The sequence below is a fragment of the Pristis pectinata genome, chromosome 1, assembly GCF_009764475.1.
Source record: "Pristis pectinata isolate sPriPec2 chromosome 1, sPriPec2.1.pri, whole genome shotgun sequence".
Classification (NCBI taxonomy): Eukaryota; Metazoa; Chordata; class Chondrichthyes; order Rhinopristiformes; family Pristidae; genus Pristis; species Pristis pectinata.
The window spans coordinates 120,183,709-120,207,698 of NC_067405.1; the positions used below are offsets into that span (position 1 = coordinate 120,183,709).

At 40.5% G+C, this 23,990-nt stretch overlaps 2 protein-coding genes across 4 annotated transcripts in view; both read right to left on the bottom strand.

Annotated features, from left to right (window-relative positions):
- Window positions 1-3,985: 3,985 nt before the first annotated feature.
- ankrd9 (ankyrin repeat domain 9) lies at window positions 3,986-5,457 on the bottom strand. Its single transcript, XM_052022361.1, has one exon. It carries the CDS (start codon window positions 5,239-5,241, stop codon window positions 4,339-4,341), a length of 903 nt encoding a protein of 300 aa, XP_051878321.1. The 5' UTR covers window positions 5,242-5,457; the 3' UTR covers window positions 3,986-4,338.
- Window positions 5,458-10,739: 5,282 nt separating this feature from the next.
- Window positions 10,740-23,990, bottom strand: part of tecpr2 (tectonin beta-propeller repeat containing 2) — an 81,633-nt gene continuing 68,382 nt past the window's right edge. For 2 of the 3 annotated variants that reach the window (XM_052022243.1, XM_052022252.1), the window contains 3 exons: window positions 19,608-19,749; window positions 15,662-15,811; window positions 10,764-13,704 (listed from right to left, as the gene is read on the bottom strand). In XM_052022243.1, coding sequence (XP_051878203.1) covers window positions 13,547-13,704; window positions 15,662-15,811; window positions 19,608-19,749 — 450 coding nt within the window. In that variant the 3' untranslated portion in view covers window positions 10,764-13,546. Of the gene's footprint in view, window positions 13,705-15,661; window positions 15,812-19,607; window positions 19,750-23,990 lie in introns of all 3 variants that reach the window. The other variant, XM_052022236.1, reaches the window with a different exon arrangement.

Below are 23,990 nucleotides of genomic sequence, written 5' to 3' on the forward strand. Positions count from 1 at the left end.
CTGCACTTTATTTTACAAATTGTAAATGAGCTGAATGAGGAAACTGAGGGGCATGAAGTGGCTCCATGTCAGTAAGTAATAATAAATAAATAAAGCAGGAGGTGTGACACCAGTCAGCTCGGCAAGGTGTATTAGGAGCTTAAGGTGAATTTGTATGGTTGCTGTAATTTAAATCTGACAACCTGGCTTTATGGAAACATTGCAGCAGGAGCCAGCTTCCCCAATTTTCTGTGTGTCCTAGTCTTTTAAAAAAAATATAGGTGATAAAAACAGCGACAAGGTGGATGAGCTTTACAGTCAGACTATTTTCAGTTTCTAAACAAATACGCTCATGCTCAAAGAATGTGAAAACTTTACTAACAAGGCTCTCATAATTAAAACATGATTTGTAATTTGAATCACAGCTGACATTAACCATCGTCCTTCAACCTTGAACCACACCTTGAGAGATGTTATTTAAAGATTACCCAAGTTCTTTGAGACAACACTGTAAAGGACAGGTTGATAAATGCCTTTGTATCTTCATAGGAGCTCAGCTTCACTCCAGCCTAAATTTTCAAAATATTATAAGGACATGTTATTTGAAGTATATCAAGTGATCACCTGTTTGTTACCATGGGACTTTCTCAGTTTTATTAGCTGTCTTTCTGGGCAGCAACTTGCTAATAATAGTGAGACACTGGGTTTTGATTGACTATTTTCTTCTGTTCTGTGTTTCTCTACTACCAAGACCTGTGCTGGAGACTGTGTTCAAATGATATTTAACTAATTCATATTTGCTGCGTCTGTGAGGAAAATTAGATCTGCATGTTCATTTCTGTCTGCTGCACTTGTGCAATCTGAGGGCAGGTCCCACCATGTTTAAAATCATAATTTCAAAGATCTTGCACTTTTAGCTATGCATACTTTACAATGATTGAAAGACTGAGCTACCAAGTAGAACTATTCACAGTGTGATCCTATTTTCACAAAGCTATCAGTGGTGTTTATCTTCATCTTTACTGAGAATGGTCCTTTGTAGACCTATTGGATAATAAATTGGAGATGAATTACTGTGGCAGAAGAAGGTGTTCCACAGTCCCTCCCAATGATGGAGTCATGGTTTTCGTAAGATTGAAAAAAGCCATGTATAGTGGCTGGTGCTGCTCCCTGCACATAATGAAGATCCTGTCCATTGCACCTCTGGATGGATAGAACCCACACTATGATTCAAGGAGCAGCTCTTCAGCCACCGGGAGGAGAAGATTGAAGAAGACCCTGGTGCTGATTTCCTGTATCAGACTGCAAGGATACTCGTGGGTGTCTAATGAGGCTGCTCGTTGCTTCAACATCTTTCTTGCCACAATGTTGCACCTCACCTGTAATGAATCCCTTGTGGGAGGGAAGCTAATCGTCAGAACTAATGGGAAACTGTTCAGTCTATGACAACTACACACTGGAACCAAGATCACCCCAACCTCAGTAGTTAGGCTGCAGTGTACACACTACACATTCAGAGGCAAGCTTCAAGCCATCATCAACTCTCTCACTGAGGCATAAGAGATGGGTCTTACACTTAACATCTGTATGACAAAGTCCTCCACCAATGTGCTCCCCCTGCATCACACTGTCCTCCAACTGTAAAGATTCATGGTGAAACCCTGGAAAACATGGATGACTTCCCGTATCTTGCAAGCCACCTCTTGGTGAAATTCACCGTCATCTTCATAGGACAGGAACAGCCCCCTCAGCCCATGAATGTCTGGGCTGACCACTGTGCCAAATTACACTGAACCTATTTGCCTGCACACGATCCATATCCCCTCATTCCCTGCCTGTTCATGTGCTGGTGTAAATGCCTCTTAAATGCCACTATTGTCTCTACTTCCACCACGTCCCCTGGCAGGACGTTTCGGGCACCTACCACTCTGTGTATAAAACTTACCCTGAACATCCCCTTTAAACTTTCTCCTTCTCATCTTATAGCCATGTCCTCTAGTATTTGACATTTCCACCCCGGGTAAAAAGAAACTATATCTGCCATGTCTATGCCTCTCATAATTTTATAAATCTCTATCAGGTCTCCCTTCAGCCTCCAATGCTCCAGAGAAAATAATCCAAGTTTGTCCAACCTCTCCTTATAGCTAATACTCTCTAAACCAGGCAGCATCCTAGTGAACCTCTTCTGCACCCTCTCCAAAGCTTCCACATCCTTCCTGTAGTGGGGTGACCAGAACTGCACAAAGTGTTTGAAGAAAATGGAATCTGAAGATCAGGACCTCAAACTTGGCAGAAAGCTCATGGCCTACAGGCAACAGTGAGCCCTGAGATCTGGGAAAGATAACAACAACAATGCCAATGCACAATCTCCAAATTCACTGAAAGGATAAGCAAACCAACATAGATGTTTTCTCCATGGCCAACAGCCAGTACTGAAGCTCTTGTTAAATCAAGTCGGTTACATTGGCAGGCCATGTCATTTACATGCCTAACACCAGATTCCTGAAACAGATATTCTTTTTTGAGCTCTGTCATCACAAGAGGTTACCAGGCAGATGGAGGAAAAAATTCAAGAATGTGCTCAAAGCTTCCTCCAGAAATGTAACATCCCCACTGACTCCTGGGTAGCTGTGCCTTAAGACTACTCAAAGTGGAGAAAGAGCATTTGGGACTGTATTGAAGCCCTTGAGGCCATGGATGGAGAGCATAAAGAGCTCCTGTGTAAACAGCAGAAGGAAGGTGGTACCTCACCAACTACCCATTGCCCATCTGTGGTTCCAGCATTGGCCACATCAACGACCTCAGAACCCACAAAACCCAAGTGGAAGCAAGTCATTCTTGATGGGGAGGGACTGCCCAAGAAGAAATCTTAAATTAAGGTTAAGTCGCTTGGCATTCAGAATGAAGTAGTCAATTGGATTCAACGTTGGCTCAGCGGGAGAAGCCAAAGAGTGGTAGTGGATTGTTGTCTCTCTGATTGGAGGCCTGTGACTAGTGGTGTGCCATGGGGATCGGTATGGGTCCATTGTTGTTTATCATCTATATTGATGATTTAGATGATAATGTGGTAAACTAGATCAGCAAATTTGCAGATGACACCAAGATTGGGAGTGTTCTAGACAACGAGGAAGACTATCAAAGCTTGCAATGTGATCTGGATCAGCTGGGAAAATGGGCTGAATAATGGCAGATGGAATTTAATGCAGTAAAGTGTGAGGTGATGCACTTTGGGAGGACAAACCAGGGTAAGACATACACTGTGAATGGTAGGGCTCTGAGATGTGCAGTAGAACAAAGGGACCTGGGAATACAGATCCACAATTCTTTGAAAGTGGCATCGCAGGTAGATAGGGTCGTAAAGAGAGCTTTTGGCACATTGGCCTTCATAAATCAGGGCATTGAGTACAGGAGTTGGGATGTTATGTTGAAGTTGTATAAGACATTGGTGAGGCCAAATTTAGAGTACTGTGTGCAGTTCTGGTCAACCTACAGGAAAGATATCAATAAGCTTGAAAGAGCGCAGAGAAAATTTACACGGATGTTGCTAGGACTTGAGGACATGAGTTACAGGGATAGGTTGAATAGGTTAGGACTTTATTCCCTGGAGTGCAGAATGAGGGGAGATCTTATAGAGGTATACAAAATTATGAGGTATATAGATAGGGTGAATGCATTCAGGCTTTTTCCCTTCAGATTGGGTGAGACTAGAACTAGAGGTCATAGGTTCAGGGTGAAAGGTGAAATATTTCAGGGGAATCTGAGAGGGAACTTCACCACTCAGAGGGTGGTGCGAGTGTGGAATGAGCTGCCAGTGGAAGTGGTGGATGCGGGTTCAATTGTAACATTTAAGAGAAGTCTGGATAGGTACATGGATGAGAGAGGTATAGAGGGCTATGGTCTGGGTACAGGTAGATGGGACTAGGCAGAAAACCAGGCCGGCATGGACTAGGTGGGCCGAAGGGCCTGTTTCTGTACTGTAGTGCTCTATGACTAACACCAATAACAGCGCAATAAACACTTTCACGACCTGTGAATACTGATTTGAGAAGTCCATCAAACACCGTTAATCAAAGCTCTTTACTGCGGGTAATGAAACCCTAATGCAGAGATACAGTTCACACCCAAATGCATTAAATGGGGCTAATTTTTCAAAAGTTTGAATCAAAGTTACAACCCACGGAAGTCGAACAAACCACCTTGGTTTTACTGAACTCTTTCACCAAGTTTCTAATTCCATAGTACATTTCAATAACGTTCTTAAATAAAAGAAGGAGCCACCGACTTCCATTTCCAGCGCGGCAGAGGACGCTTTTGTAACCAGGGTCTTTTTTCCTAAATTCCTCGAACACAAAAGCTACATCATTTACAGCTTGATTGGGCGGTGTCCTCCGCGGTCAGTTTGAAGTCCAGAGGTTTAAGTAGATGGGATATGGGCAACTCGTCCAACCCCTCTGGGAATTTCTCAGGAGCAATGGCCGCGATTAAAGTTTGCATGGCCTTTATAAAGAGCGGCGGCGGGCTACAGCCCGAGAGCCACTGAAAGAGGTCCGGGGTCAGCAAATTCTGCCAGAGGCTGACGTTGCTTCTCAGTGCCGCCTTCATTTTGAACTTGAGTTCTGGCATGAAGAGCAGGAGGCTGTGCAGGCAGGCGTGCTTCCTCGGCAGGTCCAGCCGGCTGTCACACAGCTGCAGGAGTAACGTGTCCAGCGGGGTGTTGCCCTCGCAGTCCGTAATGTAGGGGGAGGAACCGTGCGCCAGCAGCAAGGTCAAGCACTCGGCTCTCGCCAGCTCACAGGCCACATGCAGCGGGGTCTTGCCGCTCTCCACATGCACACAGCCCCTGCGGTTGATGTAATCCGAGCGGTCGATGCCGGGACAGTCCCGCAGGCATTTCAGGAGGTGTCCCAGGGTGGCGACGCGGTTGTAGCGCACGGCCATGGCGAGGTGCGGCGCCGAGGAGCGGCAGCAGCAGAAGCTGTCGCTGGGCACGGCCAGCGCCGCCCGGGGGTGCTGCCTCAGCAGGTACTGGCCGTAGCGCTGGTGGTCGTGCACCAGGGCGTAGAGCAGGGCTTCAGACGGCGAGTAGGCGCACATCCGGCCGCCCTCCTCCCAGTGAAACACCTCCATGGTCCTCATTTCCTCCAGGATCCAGACGGGCAGGAGGTCCCGCACCGCCTGATAGAAGGCGAAGGACGATTTCTTACAGCGCTTCTGGCAGTGGTAATCCCGGCCGTGGGCAGGGGTGCCCAGGTCCCAGGGCATGGTGACAGGGCTCCGGCACCCGTCCTCAAGGCGACGTGAAGCTTCTCCACCCCCACAAACTCGCGCTTGTCCGACTCCCTGGCAACAGGTTGGCGACTCCAGTCCCTGGGAGCCGCTGTCCCGGGACTCGGTGCTGCGGCTGCAGCCGGGCTCTGCGCTCCTGTCAGCCCTTTTATACGAACGGTCCCCCGACCGGGGGCTCCGGCATTGGCCGCCCCCGACACACCGCCCTGATCCTGACTAATGACAGAGCTGCAGCGGGAACACCCTCTCACTGTCTGTAAACTGATACAGGAGTCAAACACAAACCCCGCAGACGGATTGCGTGAGCAGTATTGCATTACAACCCTTGTTCTCCCTTTATCGCTCCCAACATTCTCCCTTATTTTAATTTTCTATTTAAAAAAATACCTTAAACTTAGGGACTGTCGACGCATTGAAGCGGAAACTCTTTGAAACGCACCGCTTCACGAGTTATTACTTGTTTACAAAGGGAAGAGGCCCCTTTTAAAAAAGAAATTATGGGATGCGTCGACATCACCAAAACCCAGGAACTGGGATTCACCGACAATCCTCCCCTCCCTCCGCGGAACCCGGTGACTGCAGCGAAGTGTCTCACTGATCTTTAGTGGGGAAATGGTGGAAATACATAAGGTTAGAATAGGGGCAAATTGTATTTATAGGGAGAATTTCGGCACTCCCAGATTTCGCTCAGTTTTTTTCAAATCTCGTAAAATGCTTTGTCTTAAGGGAGGCAATCTCGGCCGCAGTTAGTGCAATGTTCGCACGGAGCAGTGCACAAAGCGCGGGAGGAACTCAGCGGGTCAGACAGCATCTGTGGCGGGAAATGGACAGGCGACGGTTCGGGTCGAGACCATTCAGGTGGACTGAACGATAGAGGGGAGATGGCTAGTGAAATGAGGTGAGGGGAAGGGGTAGATCCGGGGAAGGGGTGGATCCAGGTAAGGGGTGATAAGCAGATTGGGGGGGGGGGGGGGGGAAGAGAGTGGGAATGATGTCAGGAGCTGATAGGTGGAAGGGGCAGAGAGCTGAAGATGATGGAATCTGATAGGAGAGGAAAGAATAGAATGGAGGGAGGTTGAGAGGGGAATGAAGGTGGGGAGGGGAACCAGTGGGAGGAGTGTGTGGGTCGATGGGCAGAGGGAGAGGGTCCTACCAGCATATTCCGCTAATGTTGCATCCTCCTGCCCTCCTATTTATTGAAAGTCAAACAACTACAGCTGCTAGAAATCTGAAATAAAGCCAGAAAATGCAGGAAACACTCAGCAGATCAGGCAGTATCTGTGAAAAAGAGGTCCTGTTTCAGGTTAAAAACCCTTTAGTTTTCTATTTTTTTTAGTTTGGACAGTTTTAATTTGGAGAGAAGGTGGGGGAGGAATGGACAAGACAAAAGGTACATTTCTGATAGGGCAAAGTCGGGGCTGCCATGGAGATGTTGAAGCAGACACCTGGTTACTGGCTCAATGAAGGCATTAATGGAAATTAATGAACTATTTCATGGAAATAAAATTATTATTAGGATCAGTTTTGTTTTGATGAGACAAAAAATGCAGTCATTCTAAAATACAACATTGAAATTCACTGATAGAAGTAGGAAAAACGTCCAGAATTAAACCGCTGAATTCAATATTTGCATACAATACAAACTGGTACCATCAGACTGAGGAATCAGGCTGATTGTGGGCCATCAGCAATGAGGGGGGGAAGTCATACCCCAGACAGAATGAACCAACACCCACATTTCCTTTCGTTTTGTCAAGATTCAGAGATCCCCTTTAAAGCCTTCTTCTCGATGATTTCTGACCAATCTCCCTTCAACAACCCACTTTGGCATGATAAAACTTAGCAACTCCCAAACCACTTCCACTGAACCCCAGGCTTATCCCACTCTTCCATCATAACCCTATCCCTGATAACAAAACCCAGGACTTCTCCCAGCAAACCAAACGCTACTCACTACTCCTAAATACCGGGTAACTATTTCCAACAGCTTTATGTCCTCTTAGCCTTAAAATGACACAGTATAATTAAATAGGTACCATTATATATTTATTTTCACAAAATAATGGAGGCTCATGTAATTTCATTGCAAAGATTATAGCAAGAAAAGATCATATCAACAGAATGAGACACCCAATTTGCATAAACCAGCAGAGTGAATATTTGGCTTGATTTGATACTACTTTCTGCTGGAATTGCCATCCTGATCCTATTCCATCAGACTGGCACAGGATCCAAAACTCTGTTGACTGAATGAGGATTTTAGGAGAAATTTGTTTAGGTTAGAAATAATTTTTTAAAAATCCAGCTAACTTTAAAATATGTACTTCAATTTCAATAGTTTTTAAATGCCTCCAAATATCAGTTTTGACTGAAGGCATAGCTCCATCCTTTCACCTCTGCACTGTTTGTTGTCAGTAGATTGCTCAGAGGGATGGCAAACTTGGCACAGCTAGTAGAACCACTGTGTCATAGCACCAGAGACCCATGTTCAATCCTGACATTGGGTGCTGTCTACATGGAGTTTGTATGTTATCCTTGTGACTGCGGGGGATTCCTCCCACATCCCAAAGGCGTACTAGTTGGTAGGTTAATTGGAGCATCTTCTAACACAATATTGGGCTGGATAACACAAAGTCAAGAATTGTCCACGGTCCCTGTATGCCTACCCTTACCTTGACACTTAGACCAGACGTGCAGGGTCTATCTCACTATCATAAGAGTCATTGAAGGATACGGTACAGAAACAGTACATAAATTGCCCCTAGTATGTAGCTGAGTGGCAGAATTTGGGAAAAGAATGTAAAGAATGGGAAATGATGAGAATAAAAATTGGGATTAATGTAGGATTAGTGTAAATGAGTGGTTGATGGTCAGAGTGGCTGAAGGGCCTGTTTCTGTACTGTATCCTTCTATGACTCTATGAGATAGACCAGACATGCAGGATCTAAGTATCAAGGTAAGGGTAGGCATACATGGACCATTCTTGACCTTGTGTTATCCAGCCCAATGTGGGTTAGAAGATGCTCCATCACTTGCAGATCCAGATTATGATGAAATACTCTCATCTGAAAAGGATGCAACTACCACAGCACATAAAAACACAACTTTACCCAGAACTATAACCTGCTTTAACAGCACCTCATCCACTGGCTTAAATCATCGCTTCCCTTCACAATTAGCATACTGCAGCCGAAATGTTGACTAGTTAAAGGATGCCCTGCAGCAAGTTGCTAGGGGCTCTTGGCAACAAACCCAAACCTAAATATGTTCCCTCCCTGAAAAGGAAAGAATACAAAGTGTTTGGGAATAATGTCAATCTTCAGTTTCCAATTTGGTTACATGCCCTTCTTAATTAGATACAAATCATTACTCCTTCATCACTGCGGGGAGAAAATCCTAGGACCTCCTATTTAAACAGCTTCTCATCTCATGGAATGCAGAAAATCAACATGGTTCACCAGCTCAGGGCCATAATTATCCAACTCACCAGCAAAGCCCAGATACAAACTGAAGTAAAAATCCATTCAAAAGCTATAACTCCCCAAATATTTTTGTTTGCATGCAGAAAAAATTGATTTATCACTGATCTGTTCTGAAATCTAGTAATATAAACCAAAGAATTTTTAAGAAGTCCACTATAGAAGCTACCTATTTTTACCTTAGATTTATCTTGCAAGTTGCCACCTGAATTTTAAATCCTGTGGCTATTTGATAGCAATATGCATCTGTCAAAGAAGCATTTTAATAAAATTGTTTTGGTTCACTTTCAAAAAGGCACCAGTGAGCATGCTCGCTGTTTACACCGTTACTTTGTGAAGATGTGTGGAGGTGGCACTTTGGTGGTCAATAGGGCATAGAGTTTTAAATGCAAAGTGACACAGTACAAACAGCACTTGGGGCTTGGCATCAATTAGTGGTGTCACATTTGTAGAAGGAGAAAACATGTTAAAACACCACAATTTACTGTATTTTCTTTGCTATCATTCTTATAAAAAAATTTTTTTTGGGTGGCTTGATGAGCCAAGTGACCTATTTCTGCTCCTAATTCATTTGTTAATATGTAACCTTTCAGTCAATGTTCCTCCATCATGATCCCCTGGTATACTTTATTCCACCAGCAGAGAGAAAATAAATCAGAGACGGGTGAAAGTAACAATTGGTACAGCTGAGCAGAGGTGACAGCAAAGGTGGGAGAGTGGTCCTGAAAACATTCAGCATCAGGTCCAGATGTTGTAAACTCTTTCCCCAAGTTGAACACAAGATTACCACTTATCATTTTCCTACAGCTATTGAACTAGTACTGAGATGAGCAGTATTTATGGTAGCTATGGCACAGAATGCATTTTGGGTGACAGCTTCAGTGTCCATCACTAAAAGCAGCTTATTAGCGGCAGAGTCAGAGGCTGAACCCAATCAGTTTGCAAGAACAACACGAGTGATAAACCTACTTGACCTCAGGCAATAAATCACCTGACACAGCTGGCCTCAACAATATTGGTAGGAATGACTCGGCACAAAGTCGAATGCACAGTCCAATGTTTTGCTGAACTGCCGGAGTGTTAACTGGGATCAATTCAGAACATATCTAGCAGCTTATAACTGCACATTCATCAGCTGCAGGATCTGCCAACTCATGACATAAAATATCCCTCACTCCACTATTGCCATCCAGCTTGGTTCAATATGTAGACAAGCATACCAGCAGTGTCAGACATAACTAAAAATGAGGTGTTAAACTGTACCAGATTCTACACGTGCAGAATAGTAGCAACAACACAATGTAGCCAGAGCTAACTGACCTCACAACTAACAGATAAAAAAAGACTCTTTCAGCCAGAATGCTGTCAGCCTTCTCACAAGATCCATACCTTCACAGACACCAGCTTGCAGTCAACTTATTTCACTCCCAGACATCAGGGGATAAAACAGACCATGGACCTGACTACCTCCCACAGGCAACTGTGAGGTGCTCCAGAACCAGCTTCATATCCACCAAATCTGCTCCAATACAGTGACAATACTGGTACCATCCAATGGAGCAGATGCAAGAAATCCAAAACAAAAACAGAATGATGAAAGTGCTCGGCAGATCAAGCAGCCTTGGTGGGGAGGGAAACAGTGTGCTTTAAGTTGCAGAGAACAGAGGGAAACAGGCACATGGGAATGTCACCACTTGCAAGTTCCTTCCCAATTCACACACAATCTTAACTTGGAAATATATTGCTTTCCTTCACTGTCTGTTAAAGTCCTGGAACTCTCCAAGTAACAGCATCATGGGATGATATTCACCACTCATATTGCAGTAATTTGAGGTGATTCCCATCATTCACGTCCACTAACTAAAATTAATGAAAAATGAGGTACAATTGTTTTCAGGTCATCTTTAATTCTTGAAAAAGGACACAACTGTCAACTTCAGAATTTGTAGCTTAAACTAAAGGAGGAACTTTAACAAATAAAACAAAAACAAATGTAAAAAGGATCTTTTAGTTCTTTTATTTCACTTTTGCTAGAGTATGCAAACAAGTACAGGTAGTATTTTAGGAACAGAACTATTTTTGAAACACAAATGTAAAACATTATAAACTTTAAAATTAAGTTTTGTTGTTAGTTGTAATGATAATCCAGTCATAAATAATAGTTTAAATATACAACATCATGCATGTAGTATATTTCTGGTTATAACATAGCTTAAATACCCCCAAAGCTTTTTTCCTGTGAATTCAGCCACAGCCAAGACTCTCTATTTATCTACAATTTACATTTTAATATCTACAAGTATTCTGGACAGCAAAGGACTTTAAATGAAATGTCAAAAAAGGCCACAAGCATGTAAAGCTGCAATGCCATGTTAATGCATACAATCCTTTGAAAGTCTTAAAGCAGCACATTACTCACTCAAAATATTACCCTCATCCAGTCACAGGATTAACAATCACAGTAAATTTAACACAATCTACTACTTGAGACATTTTTATAAACAGCTTAAAAATATTTTACATTGTATACTGCATCTAAGACACTGAATGAGTAACAATTGCTGGGATTCTTTCAAAGAATGAAAATTAAGTTGAGCAAATGAGTTTTTTTTAAAAACAATACATTAGAATTCCCTGTGTCTTTAAAGAAGTGGTAAACCAGTTAACACACACTGGTTAGTCATTTAGATGTGTAAACTAATTTTCTAACGTAGCAAACTTTTGCAATTTCAATACTCTGATTGGAGTTATTATTTTAAAAAAATCTTTTCACATTGAATTTAAATTGTTTTATACCCAAGTGAGAAAGTCCTGGGGAATCAAACACTTCCATATTTAGCTTCTTAGTGTCACATTCACATATATTATTTTCAGTTTGGAGTACATTCAAAAAGCCCAGTGTAATTATTTACAGTCTACACACAGTGATGGTGCTGTGGGAAGGGCCAACACTATACAAACTCATTTGATTGGACATAATTAAACCCAACAAAAACAAAACACCATTCCATTAATGTGGCCCAAATTGAAACTCAGAATATTTTGCAAACCCATATTATCCAGTTCTCTTTTTTTTAAAAATCATATTTTCAGTTTCACCCACCTAAAATCATGCTTTACATTCATAAAACTTTTAAACAGACTTTGCTAAATATCCAACTTATTGGATTCCAAGGTAAAAGGGAATGAGAAGCCCACTTCAGACAAGTGGGTTTCTCATTCCCTGCAGAGCATCAACCATCAGCACAGAACAATCTTTCAGGAGCTTAAATTTTTCCAGACAATTATCTAGAAATCTGGCATGTACTGCTCCACAACTACAATGCTGATTACACAAATCCTTTGTAGCTTAAAGGATTTATATAAAAAGTTGAATAAAAGGGCTGCTTTATAAAGGCTATGTTTCAGAATGAACTAGCAATGTTTGGGTAACTGAATTAATGTTTCATCTACTGTTACCTTTTACAAAATGTGCTATTGTTTGTGGAATATTTAACTTTCTACAATTAATTCATTTTTGGATATTTCATACTGACATTTATACTGAAGAAAACTGTCATTGACAGACTTCCAGAACAAAAGTTAGTCATTTCAGTATAATAGGACACAACATACCCTACAATAAATGCAAGAAATCACTTTATAATGTTACCTCAAAATCTAAGTATGTAATTTCACAAAATATGCAGTAGAAATGCTCAAAGTGCAAATTGTAACTGACTAAACTTTCGGAATGTACAGAAACTGCATCTCATCTGTACATCAGCATCTGGTTAATATTTATCTGGAAAGTGTAAACATTGTTACTTTTGCAGTGGGCTAGGCAAAAAGCATCACTCATCATTTTGGCTATAACTTGTTTATAGCCAAGTTCCATCACTTCTTAAAAGGAGTAAAAAAAAAGTCAAAATTCACTGAAATCTCAAATTATTACTACAGTTGTGCACATTTACTATTTACAATATTTGATATTTAACATAAGGCTTTTTTTGGAAGATAGCATAATAATTCAACAGCAAATTTAAATAAATGTACAACTTATTTCTAAGACTTTAAACCAGTCAGCATTTTGATAATGTACTGTTTTGATATCTACAATTGTTTCTTTCAGCTTTTACTGTCAGATACCAATACCTTATAGCCCAAAAAAACTCCAAATTATATCACTACAGTATTGTGCAATATTATTGTACCCAAGTTTACTTCTTGAAATCCATGATAGAATGATATTTTAAATTGTAGATTTCTGGCTTCCAGTCACAGAAATTAATTTGAGTTCCAGGTGACTCTAAGTTCAGGGAAATGCACATGCTTTTGCTATAGCTATATCTTGGGTGTAGATGAATCACTGAAAAAATCATTTTACTCCATAAAATACACATTCATATCTATATAAAACAACAAAACAATATGCAAAGCTTTCAAGTAATGTGGGTATGTCAAACAGCTGCAGGAAAGCAACAATTCAGAGGCATTTATATGGATTAGTAAACGATTGGCAACAAAGCCAGTCCAAATATGGTATTCTGTCAGAAGCATACTCTGGCAGTAGTTGTCCAATCTGAAGGCAAGACTCCAAGCACTTCAGTTGCTTTATTGAACAATGTAGCAATTTGTATATACCAATACTGGCAGAAACTCCAAAGCCATATAATTATAACGATAATAATGTACAAATATGTACAAAACTTTAACCAAATGCAATATTTAACCTTAATAGGCTTAAAATTGTATACAGAAAGAAAATGTGAAATGTTTGATTAAATGGTCTTATATGCTATAAAAAGCTATGCTTCCAATCTTCAGATAATCTCCCACTCATCATCAAAGTCGTCACATTGGCCCAAAACAATATTACGGTTGGGGTTAACCAGTGAATCTGTATGGCTAAAATTCTTGGTAAGTCGTTGAAGGAGGGAGCCTCCATTACTAATGCCCCACAGTTCATCTTGAGGAGTTACTACGTAGGAAGTGAGAACAATATATGATATTAACAACTTAAACACAAGAAGCTCAAAACAAATCTAAATACTATGATCCATTTATCCTTGGAATTACTCATATTTTCATAATGCTGTATCAAGACAAAAGATGGATATTTTCTTCAGGAAAGTTATCAGAAATTTGTAGCAAAAGTCATTTCGTTTTTCAAAAAGATATTATGTGTAAAGTACATTTATCACAATTGCCAATTATTTCATAACAACGAGAAGACAGCACAACAGCAGTCAATGGTAACAGTGATAACAGACAGGTCAGTGCATGTAGCAATCTTGAAATGGTTATACAAATCAATTTGTAGGTTTTTAAAACCACTTTAATCAAATCTCAATCACTACGTTATTCAGATTGCAGAAATAAATATTAGATGATGAAACAGAACAGAGGAGTGGTATGCTGAGAAAAGATTTCTATTATTAAGTATTAAACTCTGCTTGAGGTGTAGAGTTTGAGATGCTATGTGGAAATGATTATAACAGCTGAAAGAGTTAACACTTAACATCCAAGTTGATGGGACAGGAAGTAAATTACAGTCAATCAAAAACATAGCTATTTCTCTCTCAACAGATGATCCCTGGGATGCTAAACAACTTTTTTTCCCTCCCAAAATGTTGAATTGTCACCATATTTTATCAAGCACTAGGTCTGATATCAGAAAGCCATTGATGACTTACACTAAGAAAAAATGGATTACACAAAAAAAGAAAGTTTATATTTACACAATGAGAGTGCATACGTATTGTCATTGGCTATATTTCTTCCTATTGATGAACATAGTGGTAAAGTACAGTTGTTCAGATGTCATGATAGAACGTTCAAGATGTCATACCAGGTTGTCCTCACTATCTCAGTGAGAGGGGCTGATTACAAATTAAAACTTCCAATTCTATACTTCAGGTATCACCATGGAACTCAAGTTAAAAAGTAGGCTGAGCTTTCCTGCTAGGAATCATGATCACTTGCAATAAGTAAAATAAAATTTTTAAAAATATTATTGGCTCAAGCATATAGTTTTTTTAAAATTGGCTCAAGCATTTAACTTCCTTTTTAAAAAAAACTAAATTTGCAAACATACACATGTATAGTAATCACTAGGTTATTCAACCACGTGTCCTCATATGACGAGGAACGTTTTTTTAACAAAACGAACGATCAAATTTCTCCTACTCCTGCTGTTCAATGGTATTATCACTCTGCCCTTCCACCATCAATATCCATTAATCAGAAACTCAACTGGACCACCCATGTCAATATTATGGCTACAACAGCAGTTTAGTGTCTGGGTATCTCGTGTTAAGTGACATGTCTCCTGAAACCCTAAAACATTTCCACCATCTCCAAGGCAAAAGTCATGAGCCTGATGGACGATTGAGCTCCAAATACACTCAAGAAGCTCGATACACCCATGACAAAGCAGCCTGCTGGATCAGCACCCAATCCACCGCCATAAACATTCATTTCCTCCACCACCGTTGATGCATTTTGTACCATCTATAAAATAAACTGCATTGCAAACCTAGGTTACTCCAACAGCACCTACCCAACCTGGACCCCTCAATCACCAAGTACAAGGGCAGCAACACCACTACCCACAGGTTCCCACAGAAATCAAACACCATCCTGACATGGAACTAAATTGCACTTCCTTCATAGTCACTGGGGTTTTTTTGCTTAACAGCATTGTGACAGTACCCTCACCAAAAGGACTGCAGCAGTTCAAGTTATTACATGACCATCTTCTCAAAGGTAATTAGGGGTGGGTAATAATTGCTGGCCTTGCCAGGGATGCCCAATCCAAACAAAAATGGTTAAATACCAAAAATATTTGTACCAGACACCAGCATCCACAATCTCTTTCGTCATCATAAAAGTATTTATTGGGAAAAGTCTTTGAACATAATTCACTAACAACTTACCTGTTATGCAAGCCACATTGCCAGGAATCTTTTTCCAATAATCACCTGGAGGATTTTTGTTAGTTATTCCATAACGACGTGCCACATCCCCATTAGAACAACGCACCCAAACTGTTCTGTTGCTCACAGTTAACTGACTTGCCTGCAAACCTGTACAAACAATTTGAGAAGTTATTGTTTTGCTATATTAAAGCAGCTTTTCATTGAAGTTCTATAAATTGCTGGATTTGTGGATGAAATATTGAAACCAAAATAGTTTTTACTGTGAAGCAATTCATTCCTCCTGCTGATCCAATTATTTAAAGGATTCCTTAAAAACATTATTTATCATTATACACCATCCTCCAACTGTATTTCAGTGGAGGAAGAAGTACAACTTAACTTGCCTTTGTGTAAGAAAGCAAAGGAAGTTTGCAGCCTAACAACTGGGGGATATTTGGGAAACAGAGATTCTACCAAAATTAGAGAGTGCGTAACAAAAGAAACTTTGTGCAGAATGAAATAAAAACAACAGAATTAGATCAGTAACATGAAATATTCAAACAGAAATTCACAAACATTTCAGTAAAGGAAACAAAGAATTGAAGTTCTGGGTAAATACATTCGTAATGAACATACATTAAAATAAATAGCATTTACATGGTGGATAATTACAACTCAGAATGAATATGTTTTCATTATGAATGAATAGGCGTTTACTTGGAGTAAAGGGAATTATGAGCATCTCAGGCAGGAAATTGGAAGATTAAATTGGGAACAGATGTTTTCAGGGAAAAGTACGGAAGAAATGTGGCAAATATTCAGGGGGTATTTGTGTGGAGCTCTGCATAGGCATGTTCCAATGAGACAGGGGAGTCACGAGAGGATAAAGGAACCGTAGTGTACAAAGGCTATAATAAATCTAGTCAAAAGGAAAAGAAAAGCTTACAAAAGGTACAGAGAGCTAGGTAATGTTAGAGATCTGGAAGAGTATAAGGCTAACAGGAAGGAGCTTAAGGAGGAAATTAGGAGAGCCAGAAGGGGACATGAGAAGGCCTTGGCAGGCAGGACTGAGGAAAATCCCAAGGCATTCTACAAGTATGCGAAGAGCAAGAGGATAAGATGCGAAAGAATAGGACCTATCAAGTGCAGCAGTGGGAAAGTGTGTATGGATCCGGAAGAAATAGCGGATGTATTTAATGAATACTTTACATCAGTATTCACTATGGAAAAAGATCTGGGGGATTGTAGTGTGGACTTGCTGCAGGCTGAAAAGCTTGAGCATGTAGATATTAGGAAAGAGGAGGTGCTGGAGCTTTTGGAAAGCATCAAGTTGGATAAGTCACTGGGGCCGGACGGGATGTACCCCAGGCTACTGTGGGAGGTGAGGGAAGAAATTGTGGAGCCTCTGACGATGATCTTTGCATCATCGATGGAGACGGGAGAGGTTCCAGAAGATTGGAGGGTTGCGGATGTTGTTCCCTTATTCAAGAAAGGGAGTAGAGATAGCCCAGGAAATTATAGACCAGTGAGTCTTACCTCAGTGGTTGCTAAGCTGATGGAGAAGATCCTGAGAGGCAGGATTTATGAACATTTGGAGAGGTGTAATATGATTAGGAATAGTCAACATGGCTTTGTCAAGGGCAGGTCCTGCCATACGAGCCTGATTGAATTTTTTGAGGTTGTGACTAAACACATCGATGAAGGGAGAGCAGTAGGTGTAGTGTATATGGATTTCAGCAAGGCATTTGATAAGGTACCCCATGCAAGGCTTATTGAGAAAGTAAGGAGGCATGGGATCCAAGGGGACATTGCAAGGTGGATCCAGAACTGGCTGGCTGGCTCACAGAAGGCAAAGAGTGGTTGTTGATGGGTTGTATTCTGCATGGAGGTCGGTGACCAATGGTGTACCTCAGGGATCTGTTCTGGGACCCTTACTTTTTGTGATTTTTATAAATGACCTGGATGAGGAAGTGGAGGGATGGGTTAGTAAGTTTGCGGATGACACAAAGGTTGGATGTGTTGTGGATAGTATAGAGGGCTGTCAGAGGTTACAGTGGGACACAGATCGGATGCAAAGTTGGGCTGAGAAGTGGCAGATGCAGTTCAACCCAGATAAGTGTGAAGTGGTTCATTTTGGTAGGTCAAACATGATGGCAGAATATAGTACTAATGGTAGGACTCTTGCCAGTGTGGAGAATCAGAGGGATCTTGGGGTCCGCGTCCATAGAACGCTCAAAGCGGCTGCGCAGGTTGACTCTGTGATTAAGAAGGCATATGGTGTATTGTCCTTCATCAATCAGGGAATTGAATTTAAGAGCCGGGAGGTATGGTTGCAGCTATATAGGACCCTGGTCAGACCCTACTTGGAGTGCTGTGCTCAGTTTTGGTCGCCTCACTACAGGAAGGATGTGGAAGCCATAGAAAGGGTGCAGAGGAGATTTACAAGGATGCTGCCTGGAACGCGGAGCATGCCTGATGAAAGCAGGTTGAGGGAACTCGGCCTTTTCTCCTTGGAGCGAAGGAGGATGAGGGGGGACCTGATAGAGGTGTATAAGATGATGAAAGGCATTGATCGGGTGGATAGTCAGGCTTTTCCCTATGGCTGAAATGGTGGCCACAAGAGGACATAGGTTTAAGGTGGTGGGGAGTAGGTATAGAGGAATGTCAGGGGTAACTTTTTTTTTAAACTCAGAGTGGTGAGTGTGTGGAATGGGCTGCTGGCAACGGTGGTGGAGGCAGATATGATGGGGTCTTTTAAGAGACTGTTGGATAGGTACATGGAGCTGAGAAAAATAGAGGGCTATGGGTAAGCCTAGTAATTTCTAGGGTAGGGACATGTTCGGCACAGCTTTGTGGGCCGAAGGGCCTGAATTTTCTATGGTTTTTCTATGTGAAAAGGGAAATCTAAAGGCTAAGAGGAACTACAAATGAAAAGTTAATTGTCTGAAAATACAATAAAAAGTTACGTTATATAAAATTAACATAATGTTGCAGTAAGGGTGTGGCCTAGTTCTGCTCCTATGTCTTCTGTATCAGCTGAGAGATTATGCTGGAAATCTTACAGTGGAGGATAAAAATACCAGAAGTATCATGAAATTTTTTTAAAAATTGCAGTAGATGCTGGAAATCTGAAATAAAAACAGAAAAATGCTGGAAACACTCAGCAGGCCTGTGAAAAGGAAAATAAAAAGTTACTCTTTCATGTCTGAGACACTTTATCAAAATTGTCCAGTTTTGACAATGTGTTTTGTACCCAAAACTTTAACTCTGTTTCTCTTTTCACATATGCTGCCTGACCTACTGGGATGTTTCCTCTATCAGTATCATGCCTTATAGTACAGGCTGTCCCTGGGTTACGCAAGGGTTCTGTTCCTGAGAACTGTCCATAAGCGGATTTCTCTGCAAGTCAGAAATGCTGTTTTCTATAGTAACCCATACTGTATCCCTCTACATACACTTGCTATAATTCTTTCATTTCATCAATGCTACCCAAAGTTAAACAATGGAACACGTACTGTATCCAGTCATTAATACCATGAAGCATTTTATTATTACTAACTTAAAAAGTGTTTTAAAAGTGTATGGGAGAATATGCATAAAGTCAGATTTACCCAAGTAAGGTCATTTGTGACCCAGTGAGCCCCTGTAGTTGGTAATGGATTGCAGAATCAGAGAAAAACAAGTGGGAATGGTATTAAAATCACATTAAAAGGCATAGAAATCATTATCTGGTAGTTTGTAACCAAATACCCTAAAGGAATTAGGGTGAGAAGTGGAAGTGGCCTGGGTGATTATTTGGCAAATGCTACAAGAGGAAAATTGTGCCAGAGATTACCAAACATGTTCTTCAAAAATTACTGTAACACAAAATTATAGGTCAGTAATATTATTCCAGCATTTGGTATAGATGATGATAACCAAGGACTATAGCTAGATTACAGCAAAAAATGATTTCTACTTTTACCTGGCACATGCTCCCAGTTAGTGCCAACAGGCATGGCTTCTGTTATTCCAATTCGAACATGTACGTTTCCACGAATGTCAATGGCCCAAAGCATCTGGTCATTGGGGCTACAATAGATATTGATCAGTTGTGTCCCTAATGGCTTTAAATAGAAGATACAAATATTAAAAAAAAGAATATTTTTAATAACACAAACATACAAATGATTAAGTGTTCTTTAACCATCATCACGTGACTCCATGCGCATTAAGACACAAAGTCTGCTTGTGAGTGTGCGAGCACTAGATAAGTTCACCCAGTTTACTATTCAAACCACAAATGTCTGCCTCAGCTTGCTCTTTTCTTAAATAACACTATTAACCCAAAATAAGCTTTGCAAATGAATATGTTGATGTTTGGTTTTGGAAAATATTATGATACTGAAACTAGTGTACATTAAGATATACATTCTAAATGCAAAGTATTTATTAAATTTTGAGTTATATGAAAAACTCCGAAGTTTGGGAATTTGGAGGTTATGTTACTTAGTTTTAAATTATCAGTGACACTGGTTACAATGATTGTAATGAAAATACAAATATACTTCAGAAACTTTTCTTCCTTATTTTAACCTTTTGGGTGGTGTTCTTTACAAAGAGACATAAAAACACTTTACAAGGTACGTAAAACTTTGATAATCTGTTGTCTGACTATTCAGAAATGCCAATGGTCTGTCCTCCAGCTCATCAGGTGATGTTTACCATGCTTCCTTCTAACTTACTGGTGGCCTTGTTCCTGCACTCTCTCCCAACTCACCGATGCCCCTGTTCCTGTACTCCCTGTGCCCCAGGGCTGTTTCCAACACTTCCTTTAAGCTCGCTGGGTTCACCAGCAAATTTATTAAAATATTGTATAACATCTGGAGAAAAAATGCAAACTAAGTGTGTTGAAAAGAATAACATCCAATGGTCTGGAAATCCTGCTGGTCCAGCTCTGTTAAAATCCCGAGCGTGGGAGATTATAGGAGTACTACAGTAGTGCCTTTATATAAAAGCAGGCAGGAATTGTGTGCGAAAACAACTCTGGATGTAACATGAACTACATTGTAAATATATCCTCACGTGATGGAAAATAATTTTTTCTGTTAATGAGTGCTGGTAGCCTCATGAATGTTGCAACAGTCACGAGTGGAATTACAAAGGCAGTTTTTTTTCCATGCAGCACAATGCTTTACAAACCATTCTTTTCATCAGATCCTTATCAGTATTTAAAATCCAGTGAAATTTGGTTTAATTAATTGCTTGTCAGAAAGCTGAAAGAGCTGTTGTGCACAGACTTCAAATTTCTTGAACAACTGTCCTTCTAGTTTCAGAGTCTTCACGTTAAAAAAAAAGCAATTACAAAGGTCTGAAGGAAGAGTTGTCTAAGAGTAGACTGGGGAAATAGGCTAAACGAAAGGTCAGTAGATGAGCAGTGGCAGATATTTTAGTAACTATTTCATGGTCACCAGCAGAAAGAGTGACTCAATGACAGAGGTGAATAGTCCATGATTAACGAAAGAGGTCAAGGAAAATATTGAATTAAAACTACAGCATACAAAGTGGCAAAATTCCGTAGAGGAATACGACAGAAATCTTCAGAGGAATACTACAGAATTTTCCAGATTATTCCAAAGTATTCCAGATTAGGAATTTTTCAGGAATCAGCAGCACAAGACTGGAAAGCTAATAAGAAAGGAAAAAACTGCTTGAGAGTAAACTTGCAAATAACACCAAAACAAGCTTCAGTGGATATTTTAAAAAAAAAGGAACAGGGTAGCTTAAGTATGGAACTACTGCAAAGTAAACTGTGGAACTATAAACCAGAAATAAGGAAATAGCAGATAATTTTAACCAATAGTTTGTAACAGTCTTCATTCTGGGGGACACTGCAAATATTCCAAACATAACAGATAGGCTAGTTTTAAGCAGGAAGGAAGAAACTGTAACAATCCCAATCACAAGGGACAAAGTATTAGGAAAATTGATGGAACTAAAGGCAAACAAGTCACCAGAACCCAATGATCTGCATCCAAGGGTTTTAAAGCAAATAGCTGCAGAGAAAGTAGTTATGGTTTACAGCTTTTCAAATTTCAACATGTTCCAGGAGGATACTAGCGGATTGGAAAACCACAAATGTGACAGCTTGTTCAAGAAGAGAGGAAGAAAAAGAGCAGGAAGCTATAAGGCCAGTTAGTTTAATATCTGTTGCTGGCAAGACTTCGGACTCTATAAATCAAGGAAGAAACAACTAGTCATTTAGAGAAGCTTAAATGTAATCAAACCAAGTCAACAATGTTTCATGAAAAAGAGGTATGACAAATTTTCTAGAGTTCTTCAAGGATATAACAAACATAGTTGAAAGAGGGGAACTTGTAGAATGAATGCATTTGGATTTCCTGAAGGCACTTGATATGGTGCTGCATTGAAGGCTTGTGCACAAGAGGTGGTATTGGGGGAAATGTGCTAACATGGATTGAAGATAGATTGTCACATAGAAGTCAGAGAGTTGAATAAACAGGTCTTTTTCAGACTGGAAAGACGCAACTAGTGTAGTGCCCAAATGATCAGCCAATTATTTACTACAGTAAAACTTCATTAATGAGGTATGCTCTAGAATTTAGTGGTACCAGACAAGTTGATTTTCCAGACTATCAGACGTTATTCTTCTAGTACTCCGACACACTCTTAGTTCACCTCTTTAAAAAGTTAACAGTAGAACAGCAAATTTTCCAGTGAACCTGGTCAGTTGAAAGGGAGTGTGGGAATGGGGGCTCCAGCAAAATTGAAAGGATGCACAGCATGGAAACCAGTTCCTGAATAGCTAGATGCTTAACCACTGGGTTTTCCAAATAGTTGAAAATTGGATTATTGGAGTCTTGCTGAATCTACAGTAATGATTTGAAGGAGTAGGTATCCAATGTTTGCAGATGAAAGCAACTGGGAGGGCATGCTGTGAGAAGGATATTTGGACTCTGCAACATACAACAGACAATTTGAGTGGATGGACAAAAAGTTGGATAATTGATCAGAAATAAGGAGGTCTATGTTACACAACTGGGCTTAAATCTCCTTATGTTACGAATGATGCCGAGAAAGGAATATGGAAAAATTCTCAAATATTTTGAAGTTTCCTCTCTCTATGGTAAATGCAATGGCAAGATTGTGGCTTGCAGGGCTGGTGAACAAATTAATACTCACTATTGGAGTTTGCACTTGAATGACAAACATATGAGTAAGCAAGAGTTTATGACCAGAACTGCACATTTGCAATTGAAATGCAACAATTTTGCAACACAACTTGTATGTCAGAGCAGAGTTCACTAGCTTTAACTTGGGCATTGCTGCAGACAAATCAAAACAGTAGGATCAGAACAAATACAAAAGGCTGATAGTCATATCTAGCTCAGGTAACTAGGCTGTGCTTTCGCAGCAGGCAGAGTTTATTTGCTGCATCAGCAATTGTTTGGAAAAGATCTGAAATTTAAACTAGGAACAGAACCACTCCCCCAATGAAGCTGTTGATGCTTTTAAGTAACAAACAAGTTACCACAGCTACAAGAGTAAGGATATGAATTTAAAACAGCAGGAGCTGAATGAAAAAATACTGGTATTGTTGCTCATGTACTGCTTAGCTTCAGCTTAGTGAATCAAGAGAAGTTGATTCTAGATCATAAATTTTATTTTAATTTATTTCCCACCCAAGTTAGTATTAATGATACCATATTAAAAAGTGTTTAACTCTTAGCATATAGAATTTCTCTGTACCAAAGAAATAAATTGTAAGGGTTGAGAAATCACCAGAATAATGTGGACAAATTTCAGTTGAGAAAAATTTTACTAGAAGAAAAATGAATTCACTATCTTTTTGGAAACCTCCATGTAACACGCTCACTATTGCATTCTTATAATTGATACCAGCAGCAGGAGAATTCATGGTTATGTAATGTGATAATACCCGTGCAAAAGGTGCTGGTCGCACGTTCACCCCGAGGCCAGGATCACGAGGAACTTTTGAGACCACTACCACCAGAGGAGTATTATCATGATATGATAAAAGGAGGGAATGAGAATGTGTATAAGGTATAATGAAAGGTTAGAAGAGTAAAAGATTGTGAGCCCTGAAACGTGAATTAAAGGGTACATCACTATGGCTGTAACAGACTGCTTGAAATAGCTGTGCTTCGCTTTGCAGTGCCTTGCTTCAGAGATTTTGCTTGCTTCAGCTAGTTTCTTCAGCCTTGAGGTATGATTATTCAGTACAATCAGTTCTTGTCTCAACAAGTCTGCACAATTGACTCTTGCTCCACTAAACTGACCCTGAGCCCACCATGAGAAACCTTATGTATACAAAGATAACCGGTGG

Coding starts and splice junctions, on each gene's coding strand:
- ankrd9 (XM_052022361.1), bottom strand. CDS start 5,241: ATGCCCTGGGACCTGGGCACCCCTGCCCACGGCCGGGATTACCACTGC.